This window comes from Gracilinanus agilis, chromosome 3 (genome assembly GCF_016433145.1).
Source record: "Gracilinanus agilis isolate LMUSP501 chromosome 3, AgileGrace, whole genome shotgun sequence".
Taxonomy (NCBI): domain Eukaryota; kingdom Metazoa; phylum Chordata; class Mammalia; order Didelphimorphia; family Didelphidae; genus Gracilinanus; species Gracilinanus agilis.
In genome coordinates this window covers 191497006-191512765 of record NC_058132.1, presented here as the reverse complement: position 1 = coordinate 191512765, position 15760 = coordinate 191497006, and the positions used below count along the sequence as shown (strand labels likewise).

At 33.7% G+C, this 15760-nt stretch overlaps 1 protein-coding gene across 2 annotated transcripts in view; it reads left to right on the top strand.

The window, feature by feature from the left end:
* Positions 1-15760, top strand: part of RDX (radixin) — a 115764-nt gene that overhangs the window by 45179 nt on the left and 54825 nt on the right. For both annotated transcript variants that reach the window (XM_044669228.1, XM_044669227.1), the window contains 3 exons: positions 2475-2544; positions 7863-7946; positions 15658-15753. In XM_044669228.1, the coding sequence (XP_044525163.1) occupies positions 2533-2544; positions 7863-7946; positions 15658-15753 (192 nt within the window). In that variant the 5' untranslated portion in view covers positions 2475-2532. The remainder of the gene's footprint in view (positions 1-2474; positions 2545-7862; positions 7947-15657; positions 15754-15760) is intronic.

The window sequence follows — 15760 nt, the reverse complement described above, 5'->3', positions numbered from 1 at the left end:
GAGTTGAGAAGAGAATAAGTATTTATATAGAACCTACTATGCAATAAGGCTATTGTGCTAAGCATTTTTACAAATATTATTACATTTGATCCTCATTGCAATCCTGCAAGGTGGGTAGTATATTATTACTCCCATTTTAAATTTGAAGACTGAGGCAAACAGATTAATGAATTGCCCAGAGTCACACAGCTAGTAAATGTCTGAAGCTGGATCTGAACCCAAGTCTTCCTGTCTTGCTAATACTACTGACAAAGGAGTTGCACATCTGCCTCAGTAGAGGGAGCATTCACACTGGGAATTCCTCACACTAAGAGGGCATCATAGACAAGCAAGATGGCTTTGAAATAACATTTAAAAAGGAAGATTTACATAATAGAGTTATGTAGTTTCACATATAACTATCTCTTTCCGATATATATATATATATATATGTATATATATATAAATATATATATACATATATATATATATGAAAGTGTTGGCTTTAGTTTATTTAAGTTCAGAATTTTTTAAATGGGAAAATAAAAATTATACAATGGGTGGAAGAATGGGAAATATTTAAATGAAGAAAGGTGAAAGTGAATATGAGAGGAGCATAATAGTTAAGGATACATGACAAAGAAGAGGGTGTATGTGTCTGCTTGCTTGTTTATTTTTTTTTTATTATTATTTTAAACCCTTAACTTCTGTGTATTGACTTATAGGTGGAAGAGTGGTAAGGGTAGGCAATGGGGGTCAAGTGACTTGCCCAGGGTCACACAGCTGGGAAGTGTCTGAGGCCGGATTTGAACCTAGGACCTCTCATCTCTAGGCCTGGCTCTCAATCCACTGAGCTACCCAGCTGCCCCCATTGCTTGTTTATTTTTAGTCAAACTGCTTATGATAAACAAAATGATTGATCCAGGAATTAGGTATTTATTGCATATATTTTGGCCACAGAATATAAAAAATATAAATATAAAGGAGCTTAAAATGTGCTGCTATTCAATAAAAGTAGGTGTTTAGTTTGCAGTCTTTCTTGATTAGTGTATATTTTGTAGGAAAATTTGGTTTAAAAAAATCTAAATTTTAAAAACTGATTTAATGAATTGCAAATTCCTTTAAGTCATTGAGTCGAGAGGCATTTGTTATGTGCTTGATACTGTACTATAACCTCTGGGGATACAAAGAAAGGCTAAAATTAAGTGACAAAATCAGGTAAAGGCCCATCATGGTAATATACATCTGTGGGAAGGTTGGTGGATCATTTGATTTGGAAGTGTTGAGCTGCAGTTGGGTGTCTGCATTTTCCAGCACTGATGTGGTGGGCTCCAGGGTGAGTAGAAAGGGAGAGAGGGGTCTCTAAGGAGTGGCAACCCTAGTTTGGAAGTGATGCAGATCAAGGTAGCTAGACAGCACAGTGAGTGGTGGGCCTGGAGTCAGGAAATCCCAAGTTCAAATCTAGCGTGGAAAACTCACTTAACTGCTGTCTCATTTTCCTCATCTGTAAAATTAGGACAATAATAACATCTATCTCACAGTGTTAATTTAGAAATCCATTATCTTTCCCTTTCTATGATGCTTTATCTGCCCTTAAGCCTTTCTTTGGGAGGGGGGAAGTATACTTCTTTTAAAAAATAAAATGATACATATTTTAACAAACAAAAATCTGCCTCACACCAGTATCACACTCCACTCCCAGTTGAGAATGAAAAAAAAAAAAACAGAATCCACGTTACAGATATGTATTATGGGAGGATTCCTTTTGGGCCTGTGATATACTAAATGACTGCTGAGGTTCCTGTGATAATAGCAAATTAATGATTTACTTTTGCTCTTTTGTATTTTTCAATGCATGCATTTATTGAAGAATATCATGAAAAGCTTTCCCTGAATAACATTGCATATTATTTTTTCTTACATTGAAACAATGATGCAAAAAATATTTTAAAATACAATATGCTTTATCCTTGGCAAAGTGACCAAAAGATAGCTTCAATTTTCTGTAACTCTCTTCTGTATTAGAGTACCAGGTATGTACCTGACCTGCTTTTCTTAAGGATCTGTGGATATTTGTTAATTCTTCACTGATACTAAAATGGGAATTGTAACTTGTTAATAGTATTTTTTATATTGGTCATATAAATCAAGCATATAAATAGAGAATGAGAGACATTTTATAGTTAGTTAATAACAGCAGAAGAATTCTTAAAGGATTGAGCAAACTAATCTTTTAGTTACCAGTAATAGGAAGGCAGTGTGACACTAAGAAAACATGTTATAGAAAAGTAGCTTGGACTAAGAAAACACAGATTCTGTAGCTATTTCCATTGAGAGTTTCATTGATGTCTATCTAATACTAGTCCTAGAATTTGTGGCCTTTTAGAAATATATAATTATAGATTTTTGTTATGATATCTTATATGAATTATTTACAGTGAACACAAGAATCTTGTTTATGAAGTTATTACTATCTTTCTATTTTAACTTAACAGACAAGATCAGTTGAACTTGAAAAACTACCAAAGACAGAAGATACAAAGAAAAGGAAAAATGCCGAAACCAGTAAGTATCAGTTTATTTCTTTTGACTTTAATCTGCTCTGGTAGGTTGACTCCAATTGAAGTAAATATTCCATTGCCAGCTTTGCTCAAGATCATATCAGACATTTGGAACTAAAGAAATTTGAGTATAGTTCCACTTCAGATTGGAATATAATTGAGATACCTTAGAAAGAAATCTATTGCGAGTCATCAGTTTAATTGATTACTTAGATTATTTCATTTTTAAAGAATAAAAAATACATGAAACTTAATATATTGTCTCACATAGGTTTCATTCCCCCAAAAAATTATTTATAAAAAATTTATAAGAAGAAATTGTTAAGGAAAGAAGATTGAATTAAGACCTTGGTTTGATTCTCAGTTTTGCTACATGTGTGAAAAAAGTCATTTTCTCTCTAATCCTAAATGGTCTTTAAGATCTCACCCTAGCTCAATAACATAATGACGATTATAATAATAATAACTAGCATTCATGTAGTACTTTATGGTTTGCATAGCATTTTCATTTTATCCTTACAACAACCCTGGCAAATTGGTGCTTTACTGATGAGAGACCTGAGGCAGATCGAAGTTAAGCAACTTGCCCAGTATCACATAATTAGAGTCTAAGGCCAGATTTGAACTTGAGTCTTTGAGACCCAGCATTATATCAACTGTACTACCTATGAGATTTTTATGTGAAACTATATTAATTCAATTCAATAGTCAATCAGCAAACATTTTAAAAGTGCCATTATATGCAAAGCAATGTTTTAGGCTATGATGATAAAAAGACAAAAATGAAAGATAGTTCCTATCCTCAAGGAGCTTACATTTTGCAATTGATTCCCCCAACTCTAATCATAGAGCTTAACCTACACTGATGGCAACAACTTAATGATAGGGTTAGGGCAGAAATCCATGTTATCTTTCCTTTTCTATGATGTTTTATTTGTCCTCAAACCTTTTTTTGTGCAAAGTATATTTCTTTTAAAAATAACTTTAAAAATTTTTAATAATTAAATATAAATTTAAAATTTATATTAAAATAAAATAAGCAATATTTTAAAACAGAAATCTGCCTCATTCCAATATCATCTTCCACTCCCAACTGAGAATGAAAAAAAAAAACAGAACCCATGTTATAGACACATAATATAAGACATATCCACACTGGCCATGTCCAAAAAAATACATCTCTTTCTTCCTTCTGTGTCCCCCACCTCTGTAGGAAATGGGTAACATTATTAGTTGTCTGGAATCATAGTTGGTCATTACACTTATCAGAGTTCCCAATTCTTTCCAAGTTTTCCATCTTTACTAGATTGTTGTCATTGTATAAATTGTTTTTCTGGTTCTGTTCACTCTGAAACTGTCCCCCTAATCATTTCTTAGAAAACAGTTTCGTCACATTTGTACCATAACATGTTCAGCCATTCCCTAATTGTGGCCCTTGCTAAGATTTCTATTCTTTGCCATCTCAAAAAGAATTAAAAAAGAATTATAAATATTTTTATATATTCTGCCTTCCCTCTACTACCCTTTCCACTTTCTCTTTCCTTCCTATTTCCTTGTTGAATGAAATTTATGTACCCAACTCATGTGTGCGTGTTTTTTCTCTCCTTTGATCAGTTCAGATGAGAGTGAAATTTGGGTTAGTCTCTCCTATCCAACTCTGTATAGATGTCAACTTGTACCCCGAGTGTGACATAATTTTCTGTAACTTTCCTTACCCTCCTAGTATTTTACTCTTCCTCTATTCATTCTTCAAGATCCTCAAGTCATAACAGAACCAATCCTAGACCTTATCTAATTAAACCTTCCTCCATAATCCTTGATGATGAAGGATTCTGAAGGGACAGATATCATCTCCCCATTTTAGAATGTTAGTAGTTTATCCTTGTTGTTTAGCCACTTCTTATTGTTAGTCATATTTACTTTTTCATATTTCTCTTACTTTCTCCTGTCTGAACTTCAGAATTTGTACAAACCTTTGATCTTTTCATTACGAATGTTTGCTAAAATTTTAGTCCTCTATTCCATTAAATATCTAATTTTTCCCTAGTAGGATTATACTCGGTTTTGTAGTAAGTTATTCTTAGCTATATATCTTTACCTCTTTGATCTCTTTGGAGAATATGCCTGGCTTAGTTACTTCTTGACTAGTTCCAAATTGCTTTCCCAATTGGCTAGATCAATTTAAAATTTCCCAAACAGAGCATTAGTGTGCTTATTGTTCTGGGAATCTCCATTTTATGAAAGAGTTCAGACTAGCCATTCCTCTGTAGGTGCTTTTCTTGACTTCTTTCTCCATCATGCTTCTCCAGCATCTTTCATATTTTGGAAGATGCCTTTATCTCTTTTGCACTCTCATTGCAAATAGCCTTAAGCCCTTGCTTTTTTTTTGGCTTCTTATTGATCAGTTCCTTCTAGATTTTCCATTTTGAGGAAAGAGTCAGATGAGCTTTGTTTTTTCATTCCTTTCTGGACTCTGCTCTTGACTATGTAGACTTCTTTCTCCACCATGGCCCATTATGAGTTCTTCCACCCTATCCTTGTTTTTCATTTTTATTTATATTTATTTTCATTTATTATACATGTCATTTCTCCATGGAATGTAAGCTGCTTGAAAGCAAGAACTGTTTTCTGCTTAAATTTGTATTCCCAGTGCTTAGTACAGTTCCATGGAGATGCAATAGAATTTCAAAGTTTTCAATTGCATCTTTTCTTATTAGTAAGGACACTCTAGGCTTAGAATATCCACAGGCTTCTGCAGAACCCTGTTCTTCAGAGTACCAGAACGTGTGATGTCCCCCTCCCCTTTCATAATTTCTTTCTCTGTGCCTCTAGGATCCTAGCATCTATTTAGGCAATACTATTCTTCTCCTTAAGCTTCCTGATCACCATTTATTCACATGTCCTTTTACAACTTTTCTGACTATTTTATGGGAGAACTGGACTCTAGCATCTTTCACATAGACATCTTAACTAGAAATCCCTATATCTTAAATGCGTCCGAGAACTTGTTATTTAAAGGAGTATTGCAGCAAATTGTTTAGTAAAATAGTAGTAACTGATACTTTAGTTACTTCATTTTGCAAAACTTTTTTTTCTTCTTCAAAGCAAATTCCTATAGATTTATGTACATTTGGTCATCAGAAAAACCCAGTGATATATTATTATCCTAATTTTCCATGTGGAGGAACTAAGGCTTCCTGGAGAAATTAAGTGACTTGTTCATGTTAAAATCATTTAGTCAGTTTTGGAGGCAGGATTCAGGCCTAATTCTTGTGACTCCAGGTCCAACTGTTCTTGCATTATACTGTAGCCTCTCTATAAAGAATTATTTTGTAGTACAAATGGCCAACTAACATCTTTTTATAAGCTGGGATTTGTGTATCCAAACTTTAATATCTTTTTTGAATTTCAGGCCAGGTTCACCAGCTTTCTATTCATCTATATGTAGATATTGCATTGGCATCTTAAACTCAGTGTATTTAAAATGAAGAAAAAAATTTTGTCCCTTAAGTTTGCTTCTCCTCCAAATTTCCTTATTTCTTTTGAGGGCATTACCATCTCTCTGGTCTCCCAGTTCACAACTTTAGTTATCCTTGACTTTTCTTTCTCTTTTCTTTCTCATTTCCAGTTAGTTGCCAGGTCCTGTTGATTTTACCTCCATAGCATCTGGTTTCCACCTGCCTTTCTAGACATATTTTATATTAGTCCCCTTTGCAACCTGCTCACTATTTCTGAAAATGGATGTTCAAAGTACAAATGCAGTACATTCTCTCCCTTTTTATCCTCCTTATAATTCTTAACTTTCCTCAAAGCCTTTCCTGAATTCTGTAGTTGTTGATACTCTCTTTTCTCATTGCATTATCTTGTATTTACTTGCTTGTATATGTATATATGTATGTATATACATATATATATGTATTCTGTCTCCTTAGTAAAATGAAGTCCTTGAGACAAGTTCTACTTTTTTTGCTTTATCTTTGTTTCCTACCAGTGCCTTACCCAATCAGTCAATAAATATTTATTAAGCTCCTACTAATGTCAAGCATTGTGCTAAGTACTGGGGATACAAAAAGAGGCAAAAGATGATTTCAGCCCTCAATCAGTTCACAATCAAATGGAAGAGAGGGAGAACAAATATGCATAAACAAGCTATATACAGGAGAAAAAGGAAATAATTAACAAAGGGGAAAGCATTAGAATTAAGAGGGGTTGGAAAAGGCTTCCTATAGAGGATGAAATTTTAGCTGGACCTTTAAAGGAAGCCAGGGAAGCAAGTAGGCAGAGATGAAGAGGAAGAATAGTCCTAGCATTGGGGCAGTCAGAAAAGATGCCTGGAGCAGAGATGAAGTGACTTTTAGTGGAATAGCTAGGAAGCCAGTGTCACTGGATTAAAGAGTATGCTTTGGGAAATAAGGTGTGTCAATCTGAAATAAAGAGGACTACTGAAATAACAACAACTAGGGTCTTTGATAGAGGTAAGGAGAATGAGATCCAAGATATCACACAGCACCAAATTATATACACTTCTGGTGGGATGAGTGCTCTAGAGGGACAGCAAGGAGGAGGAGTTAAGTTCTTTTGCAAAATAATCAAAGGTTCTGGAGTGATGACATCTGATTTGAACAATGGGGCTCCAGTATAAGGAGTTTCCAAAGATATCACAACAACCTGACTGCATTCAACAAGTATAAGAAGATTGAAAAGATAGTGGGGTAGGGGCTGGGGGAAAAGCTAGGTTAGAGGGCTTCGAATGCCAAACAGGTTATTTCGTATTTGAACCTAGGAGTAATAAGAGGCTTAGAGTTTATTGAATAGGGGGGTTAACATGATCATATGTATACTTTAGGAAAGTCACTTTAGTGACTGAATGGAGCATAGATTGGAGTGGGGAAAAACTTGAGGCAGGGCAAAACAGAATGAGTATAAAAGAAATTTAAGTAATGTAAGTTTGTGGCATTTATATTTCTGAAGTTATTAAAGCTTAAAATTGCACTGAGACTTTTGGGACTCTGAATCCCTGAGACAGTAAAGAATTAAAATTAATTCTACAGAGATTTATTAAATGCAAAGCTATTTGGAGTATTCTATGTTAAGCCTTTGGGGAGGTACTGAGATATATATGATAAACTCCTTTTAGTAAGGAATCCTACACTATAATAGAGGAGCTTACAATTTAATTTAGTAGAATGTTGCTTAATGATTCTTTACCTATTATAAAAGTTTTTCATACAAATAGTTTTATAAAAAAATAAAAGTATTTAACCCAGAATTTAATAGACTTTTTTCATTTTGCCCACTTCCCTTTTTTTTTTTTTATTACAGATCAATGTAAGAGTAACCACTATGGATGCTGAGCTGGAATTTGCTATCCAACCCAATACAACTGGCAAACAGCTCTTTGACCAGGTAATATTTATTGCCCATGTATATTTATTTTCAGAATATGACTTTTAATGAAGTATAGCAACAGTTCTTAGGTATTGTTTTCCATCTTTTCATTTTAAACCTATTACTATGATATTGTTTGTATATTAATCTGTATTTTCTTAACATTTCTAACCATTGGACACATGGAACAGATCTTATTTTATTCTTTTTTTTTTCAGTCTTAACTGTAAGATAGTATACATTCACAAAATGAAATTCACTTTATTGAATGCCTTTTACAAAGCACTGTGCTACATACTATGAGACCTATTTCAATAGTCTCTGCTTTGAAGAACTTACAGTCTAATAGGGGAGAGAGAGATATAGGAAAAATTATAATGCAAAATAGTGTAGGATAATGGTCCAAAATAAAAGGTATGTAAGTAAAATCATGTAGATATTCAAAGAAAGGAGCAATTGCATCTGGCTGGAATGGTTATAATTAGCTGGTATTCTAGTTGAACCTGGAAGAAAGGAAAATTTTTGAAAAGAGAATGCAAGGTGTTTCACCATGATCATTATATTTAGTTGCTCGTCTATTACCTGGAAGCAGAGTGGTACAGTAGAAAGAGCTTTTTGTATAATCAGAGGACCTACGATTTAATATTAGTAGCCTTTCCATTTACTAATCTGTATGATCCTAAGCATGTTAATTAACTTCAATGAGACCTTTTTTATTCATCTAGAATATGAAAATTTTGAATTGAATAAGCTTTTAGGCCCTTCTACCTCTAAATTTATTATTTTGTGACCTAAAATGTCTGGCATTAGACTTAACAATTTTACTAGGTACCTTGATGTTTTGAGTGTCATTTTTATTAGTTAATTGAACACGTATAAAATTCAATAAAATTCATAAATACACTTTAGAAAGGCCTCTTTTTTTTAAAAAATCTAAAAATCAACCAGCTATGGGCAAACATTAAAGTCCTGGCAGGATTTCTTTAAATTATGAGTTTTGTGTGTTTCTTTTTAGCACATATAAAAGTAAGTAAGCAGACAACACCTTGTTAATTGATACTGTAAACATTTTCCCTTTCTGTTCTTCCTGCTATAATCTAAGTCTATAGTAGAACTGAATTAAATCTAAGTCTATAGTAGAACTGAATTAAATGAAAATTCTACAGTGTAACAAAATTGCAAATTGAAATTTTTTGTGTGTTGTATCTTTTTAATGTTGTATGATGGGAAGGGAGAGGAAATTATTTATCTTTTTACCAGAAACTCCTTGGATTAGATACCATAAAAAAATGCAGTGCTATTTATTATCTTTATTTAAATGTGATTTTATGCTATTAAAATGCTTTGTCACTACATTATTATACATGCAATGCCTCTAATTTGAGGCACCTACTTGGTCTTATGTACAGAGTGCTTGGCCTGGAGTCAGGAAGACCTGGCCTCAGACACTATTTTTCTCATGGGCAACATTAGTCAGCAACCTGTCCTCTTTATACATTATCCAAAACTTCCATCCAATCCAGATAATGGGAACTATCTTATGTTGGTCCTGATGTCATTTGCACTCCTTTCTCAAGGAGTTAGTTCACTACCTAATTCACTGTCTTCCTCTCTTTTCCAGTTTCTGCCTTTATATTAGGGGACTTCAACATTCTTGAGTATATTCCATCAATCTCCCTAACCATTTAGTTTCTTAGTCTCTTTATTCCCCATTCCACTTCATTCACTTAGGAATGTTCATATATTGGACATCACCATTACCCAGACATGATATTTGCCCATTTAAAAACTCTGATCTTCCTCTATTTGAGTGTTCTATTTCTTCATATCCATGAACCTGTCCTAAATCCCTCATTTTCCTTTATTAAGACTTCTCAGCCTTCTACCTTTCAGTACTTAGGGCATTACCTCTGATCTGATTTCACTTCCTTCCCTCTTGATTCTTGACCCTATCATTAGCTAGTTCATCACATTGCTTCTCTCTTCTCTTGCCACTTTATCCTAACTCATTTTTTGCCAAAACTCAGTCATGGATTACTCCGACCATCTGCATCCTCAACTCCTACTCATGTACTGCTGAATAGCACTAGAGGAAGTCACGCAACGCTGCTGATGAGGTGCATTATATATTCATATTATTCATCCTCAATTGGACCTTCACTGCAACCAGGCAATCATTTTATTTTCTCCCAACCAATTTTCTATCTTACTCTCCACAAAAGCTTTTCTGAATCTTTTCTTTCTCTCTTCATCTCTTCCTACCCCCTCTGTCTGGAGGATTGGAGGACCATACTTTTAGCACATTGAAAAAATGATAATAATTATAATATTTTGCATTTATGAAGTATTTTGAAGTTGGCAAGACACTTTATATATGTTATCTCATCTGATCCTCACAGCAGCCCTTGGAGATTAATGCTATTATTCCCATTTTACAGATGAGAAAAATATGACAGAGAGTTTAAGTGACTTGCCATTGGTCACACAGCTAGTTTCAAACTCATATCTTAGATCAATTTCACTAATGAATATAGATGCAAAAATCCTAAATAAAATACTATAGTTAGGAGGCCGTAACAATCATATCACAAAGATTATACAATAAGACCAAACAGGATTTATACCAGGAATGTAGGGATGGTTTAATATAAGGAAAACTTTCAACATAATTAATCATATTAATAAAAAAAGTAATAAAATCATATGACTTTATCAATAGATGCAGAAAAAGCTATTGGTAAAATACATACTTATTCCTATTAAAAACACTGGAAAGCATGGGTATAGAGCAGTGATTCTCAAAGTGAGTGCTACCTCCCCCTGGTGGGTGCTGCAGCGATCCAGGGGAGCAGTGATGGCCACACTTTTTTTGAATTACATTCTATTCTGAGTTCAATAAATAGTTTCATAACTTCCAGGGGGGTGCTAAGTAATATTTTTTCTGGAAAGGTGGTGGTAGGCCAAAAAAGTTTGGGAACCACTGGTATAGAGTTTTTCTTAAAATGATACAAAGCATCTACCATCAGTGGGTATCATCTGTAATGAGGATAAACTAGAAACCTTCCTGATAAGCTTAGGAGTGAAACAGGGATGCCCATGATCACAAATATTATTTAACTTATATTAGAAATGCTAGCAATAGCAATAAGAGAAGAAAAATAAATTGAATGACTTGGAATGGGCAAAGAGAAATTAAAATATTTCTTCTTATAGACAGTGTTAAGGCATATAGTGAAAATCCTAGAGATTCAAAAGGTAATAATTTTAATAAAGTAGCAGGATATTAAAAAACCCACCTAAAACATTAGCATTTTTATATATTACTAACAAAGTCCTGCAAGAAATGATAGATTTGAAATAACCTATACCTGCCAAAACAAATCTAGGAACTACATGAACATAATTGTAAAAACTTTTTATGCAAATAAAGTCAGATTCAAATAATTGGAGAAATATTAATTGTTTATGGTTGGGCAGAGCCAATATAATTAAAATGACAAATCTTACCTCATCTACTTATTCAGTACCATCCCGATAAAATTACTAAAAAATTATCTTGAGCTAGAAAAATAGTAACAAAATTCATTTAAAGAACAAAAATTCAGTAATAGCAAAAGAATTATTGAAAAAATGTAATGGAAAGTCTATCAGCAATGGATTTTTAAACTATTGAAAAAGCAGCAACTATCAAAACTCTAGTATTAACTAAGAAATAGAAAGGTAGATCAGAACAGATACACAACAAAAAGAAGTAAAAGATTACAGCAATTTTGTGTTTGGCAAAAGTAAGATACAAGCTAATGGGATAAGAAATCAATATTTGATAAAAATTGCTGGGTAAACTAGAAAGTAGTTTGGCAGAGAGTAGGTATAGACCAATACATTACACCATTCAGTAAAGGAAGATCAAAATGGGTACAAGATCTAGACATGAAGATAGAAGCAAATTAGAAGAAGTAACATATTACCACAGATTAATGGATAGGAGAGAAATTTATGAGTAAAGGTGAAGAACATTCTGAGATGTAAAATGGATAATTTTGATTACATTAATTTGAAAAGTTTTGTACAAATAAGACAAATGTAGACATAAGAAGCTAAGCAGAAAACTGGGAAAATATTTTTCATAGATTTTCAGATAGAGGTCTCATATTGAAAATATATAGAGAACTTTGTTTTATGGAAGTTTTATGGGAATGAGGACCATCTCCCAATTGATGAATGGTCAAAAGATATGAAAAGACAGTTTTCAGATGAAGAAATCAAAGCCATATATGCATATGAAAAAAATGTTATAAATCACTTCTGATTGGGGAACTGCAAACCAAAATAATTCTGAGATATCACTTTATACCACCAGATTAGCTAAAATGACAAAAGGGCAAAATGAAAAATGTTGCAGGGGATATGGAAAAGTAGGGACACTAATACACTGTTGGTGGAACTGTGAACTGAACTAACCATTTGCGAGAGCAATTTGGATTTATGTTAGAGAAGTATAAAAGCCATGTATACCCAACAGTATATTGCTAGATCTGTTTCCCAAGAAGATCAAGGAAAATATATTCCAAAATATTTATAGCAGTTCTCTGTGTTGTGGCAAAGAACTGGAAACTAATGGAATGGCTAAACAAATTGTGGTATGTGATTGTGATGGAGAACTGCTATACCATAAAAAACAATGAGCAGATTTATTTTTTTTAAAACTTGGAAAGAACTACATGAGGTAATGAAGAATGAAATGAGTAGAACCAAGAGAACATTATATACAGCTACATATTTAATATTTGAAGAATAATTTGTGAATGTTCAACTGCAGAGAATGAACTGGGAAGTGGAAAAACATACTCTATATATTTTGCCAGATGATGCCTTCTTTGGTAATGTGGAGGACAGGGAGGGATTAAATAAATAAGCAAGGGGGCGTGAAAAACCTCAGGTCTTCTTGTCTAGCATTTTTATAGCATTTCTTTCTTAAAATTTGTAAAGCATTTTACAGATATCCCATTTAATAACAGCTCTTTCTCTTTTCATCTTAAAACCCCTTGGCATCACCCCCCAATCTCTAATTTTTCCTCAATTTCTAAGACTACAGTGACCTTTCTTGTTAAGGCTAACACCTCTACATGTAGGCTTCATCTCTTTCCCTTGTATTTTCTCCAGTAGATTGTAATCTTAGTCTTTTTATTCTTCAGTCTCTTATTTACTGGTATCTTCTCTACTGGCTTCAAATGTACTAAAGTATCCATATTCCTTAAAAAAAAAAAAACCGACAACTCTAGGGGACAGCTGGGTAGCTAAATGGATTGAGAGCCAGGCCTAGAGATAGGAGGTCCTGCGTTCAAATTTGACCTCAGACACTTCATAGCTATGTCATCCTGGGCAAGTCACTTAACCCCCCCCCCCACGCCCCCATTGGCTAGTCCTTACCGCTCTTCTGCCTTGAAACTAATACATAGTATTGATTCTAAAATGGAAAGTAAGGGTTTAAAACAAAACAAAGACCATCTCTACTAGACTTTACCAGGTCCTTCAAAAGCTGTTGTCCAACATCTCTTTTCCCTTTCTCTGACAAACATGGGAAAAGCTTTCTCCAGTCTCTGCTTGTACTTTCTTCTCTTCAACCCTTTGCAGTCTGGTCCCTACCTCATCACTTAACTGAAACTGCTTTCTTTAGTGTTACTAATGTTGATCTTTTTTCCTTAAAAGACCTCATCCTTCTTGACCTCTCTGCTACATTAGACATTGCTGACCACCATTTCCTCCTGCATACTTTATCCTCTTTGGGCTTTTATGACACTGCTGTCTCTTGGTTCTCCTGCCTGCCTGCTTGACTATTCCTCCTTATTCTGCTTTACTGGATCATCATCCACATCATTGCACCGAACTATAAAAATTCTCCAAGACTCTGTCTTAGGCCTCTGCTTTTCTCTGTATATACTCTTTTGGTGAGTTCATCAACTCTCATTGGCTTAATACTCATTCCTAAGCTTCTGACTCTCATATCTATTATATCCAGTCCCACTTAATCCCCTGAGCTTTTGTGTCATATTACTAATTATCTTTTGGCTGTTTCTGGAGCATTCTTAAAATTAGCATGTTCAAAACACATCATTTCCCCCAAACTAACTTCTTCCAAAATTGAATTGATGGCATCCTTATTCTAATAGTATCCCAGACTTGTGTACCCTTTGTGATCCTGGACTCTTTACTCACTCTCACCCTACATATCTAATTACATGATATATCTTGCCATTTCTATATCTTATATTCAGCTCTTTCTCCACTCACATCTAGTTCAAGCCTTCATCTCTTTTTACTAAGAACATTATAGTAGCAGCTTAGTTTGTCTTCTTGCTTTAAGTCTTTTCCCACTCAAGTCAATACTCCAAAGTGCTGCTGTCAAAGTAATTTTCCTTAACCATAATCTGACCTCCCCCCATTTAATTCAAGTCTTTTCTTTTTGAATCTAAAATCTCAAGTTTGCTTTTAGAATCAAATGTGAATTCTACTCTTTAGCATTTAAAGCTCTACAAACCTGGTGCCAACCTATTTTCTAGCTTTATTGCACATAATTCTCCTTCCTATACAGTGCAATACAGCCAATTGGCCTTTTTCTCTGTTCTTCATGCACAAAACTCCATTTCCTGTTAGTGGGCCTTTGCACTGGATGCACCTCATGCCTATTCTAGGCATATACATTCTCCTCACTTCTGCCTCCTAGAATAGTTTTCTTCCTTAAAGTTATAGCTCAAGCACTATTTTTCTCTGAAACCTCAACTGCTGTAGCCTTTCCTCTTAAATTACCTTTCATTTTACTACTTTTTGTTTATTTGTATTTATCCTTTTTATATTTATTCAATTATATATTTAAGTATATCCTTGTTATTATTGCTCCTGTAGTATTGTTTCACTTATTGTATTTATTTTTCCATACCTAGCTCAGTACTTGCTATATAGTAGGAACTTTAGAAACACTTGTTAATTGATTGACTCATTAAACTTTATTCTGTTCTGTTTAACAAAAAGGATGAGTGCCTATATTCAATGCAGTGGGGATACAGAGACCAAAATGAAAAACATTTCATGCCCTCAGGGAGCTTATGTTCTGCTTATCTATCACCTGTAAACAGCTTATTAAATACAAAATAAAATAAAAAGAGAACTGAATCCCTGAAATAAATGTTTCTATACACTGAAATTCTCATTAGCAATAGATTTGGTTATAAAGTGTACATCAAATATGATTTGTAGGTCCAAGATATATTTTTGTAGATTGCTTTTTAAATATGTCACAAAAATTTATTCTTAAGAATCCAAAAGTAAATATTTTTGGAAAGCATAGAAAATTTATGTACTTTGCTCAATGACTGCTACTTCCTTATCTCTTAGCAAATTTGTTGTATATCAAGTATTAAGTTCAAGCACACATCTATCAATTTAGAGTACCTCAAATGGTTTCTGACTTAGAGGCCTGACTGAAGGAAGATGCAAGGCTGAGATTTTTAGAAAGTAGTATAAAATTTGACACAAAAAATCACAGTTTCCTTACCAGTTATATTTACTACTACTCTTTTGAGCACTGTTGTGTATATTTCTAAAGATAGAATAATTCTTCTCAGTGTTGAAAGTACATTATTACTTCCATTGAACCCTCAAAGTAAAATGTTACCTAGATCCACTTTGAATGATCAACTGATACTGGCCTCTCACTTTTTTTTAATTTTAGGTAGTGAAAACAGTTGGTCTGCGTGAGGTCTGGTTTTTTGGGCTGCAATATGTAGACAGTAAAGGCTATTCAACTTGGCTTAAGCTAAACAAAAAGGTAAGTT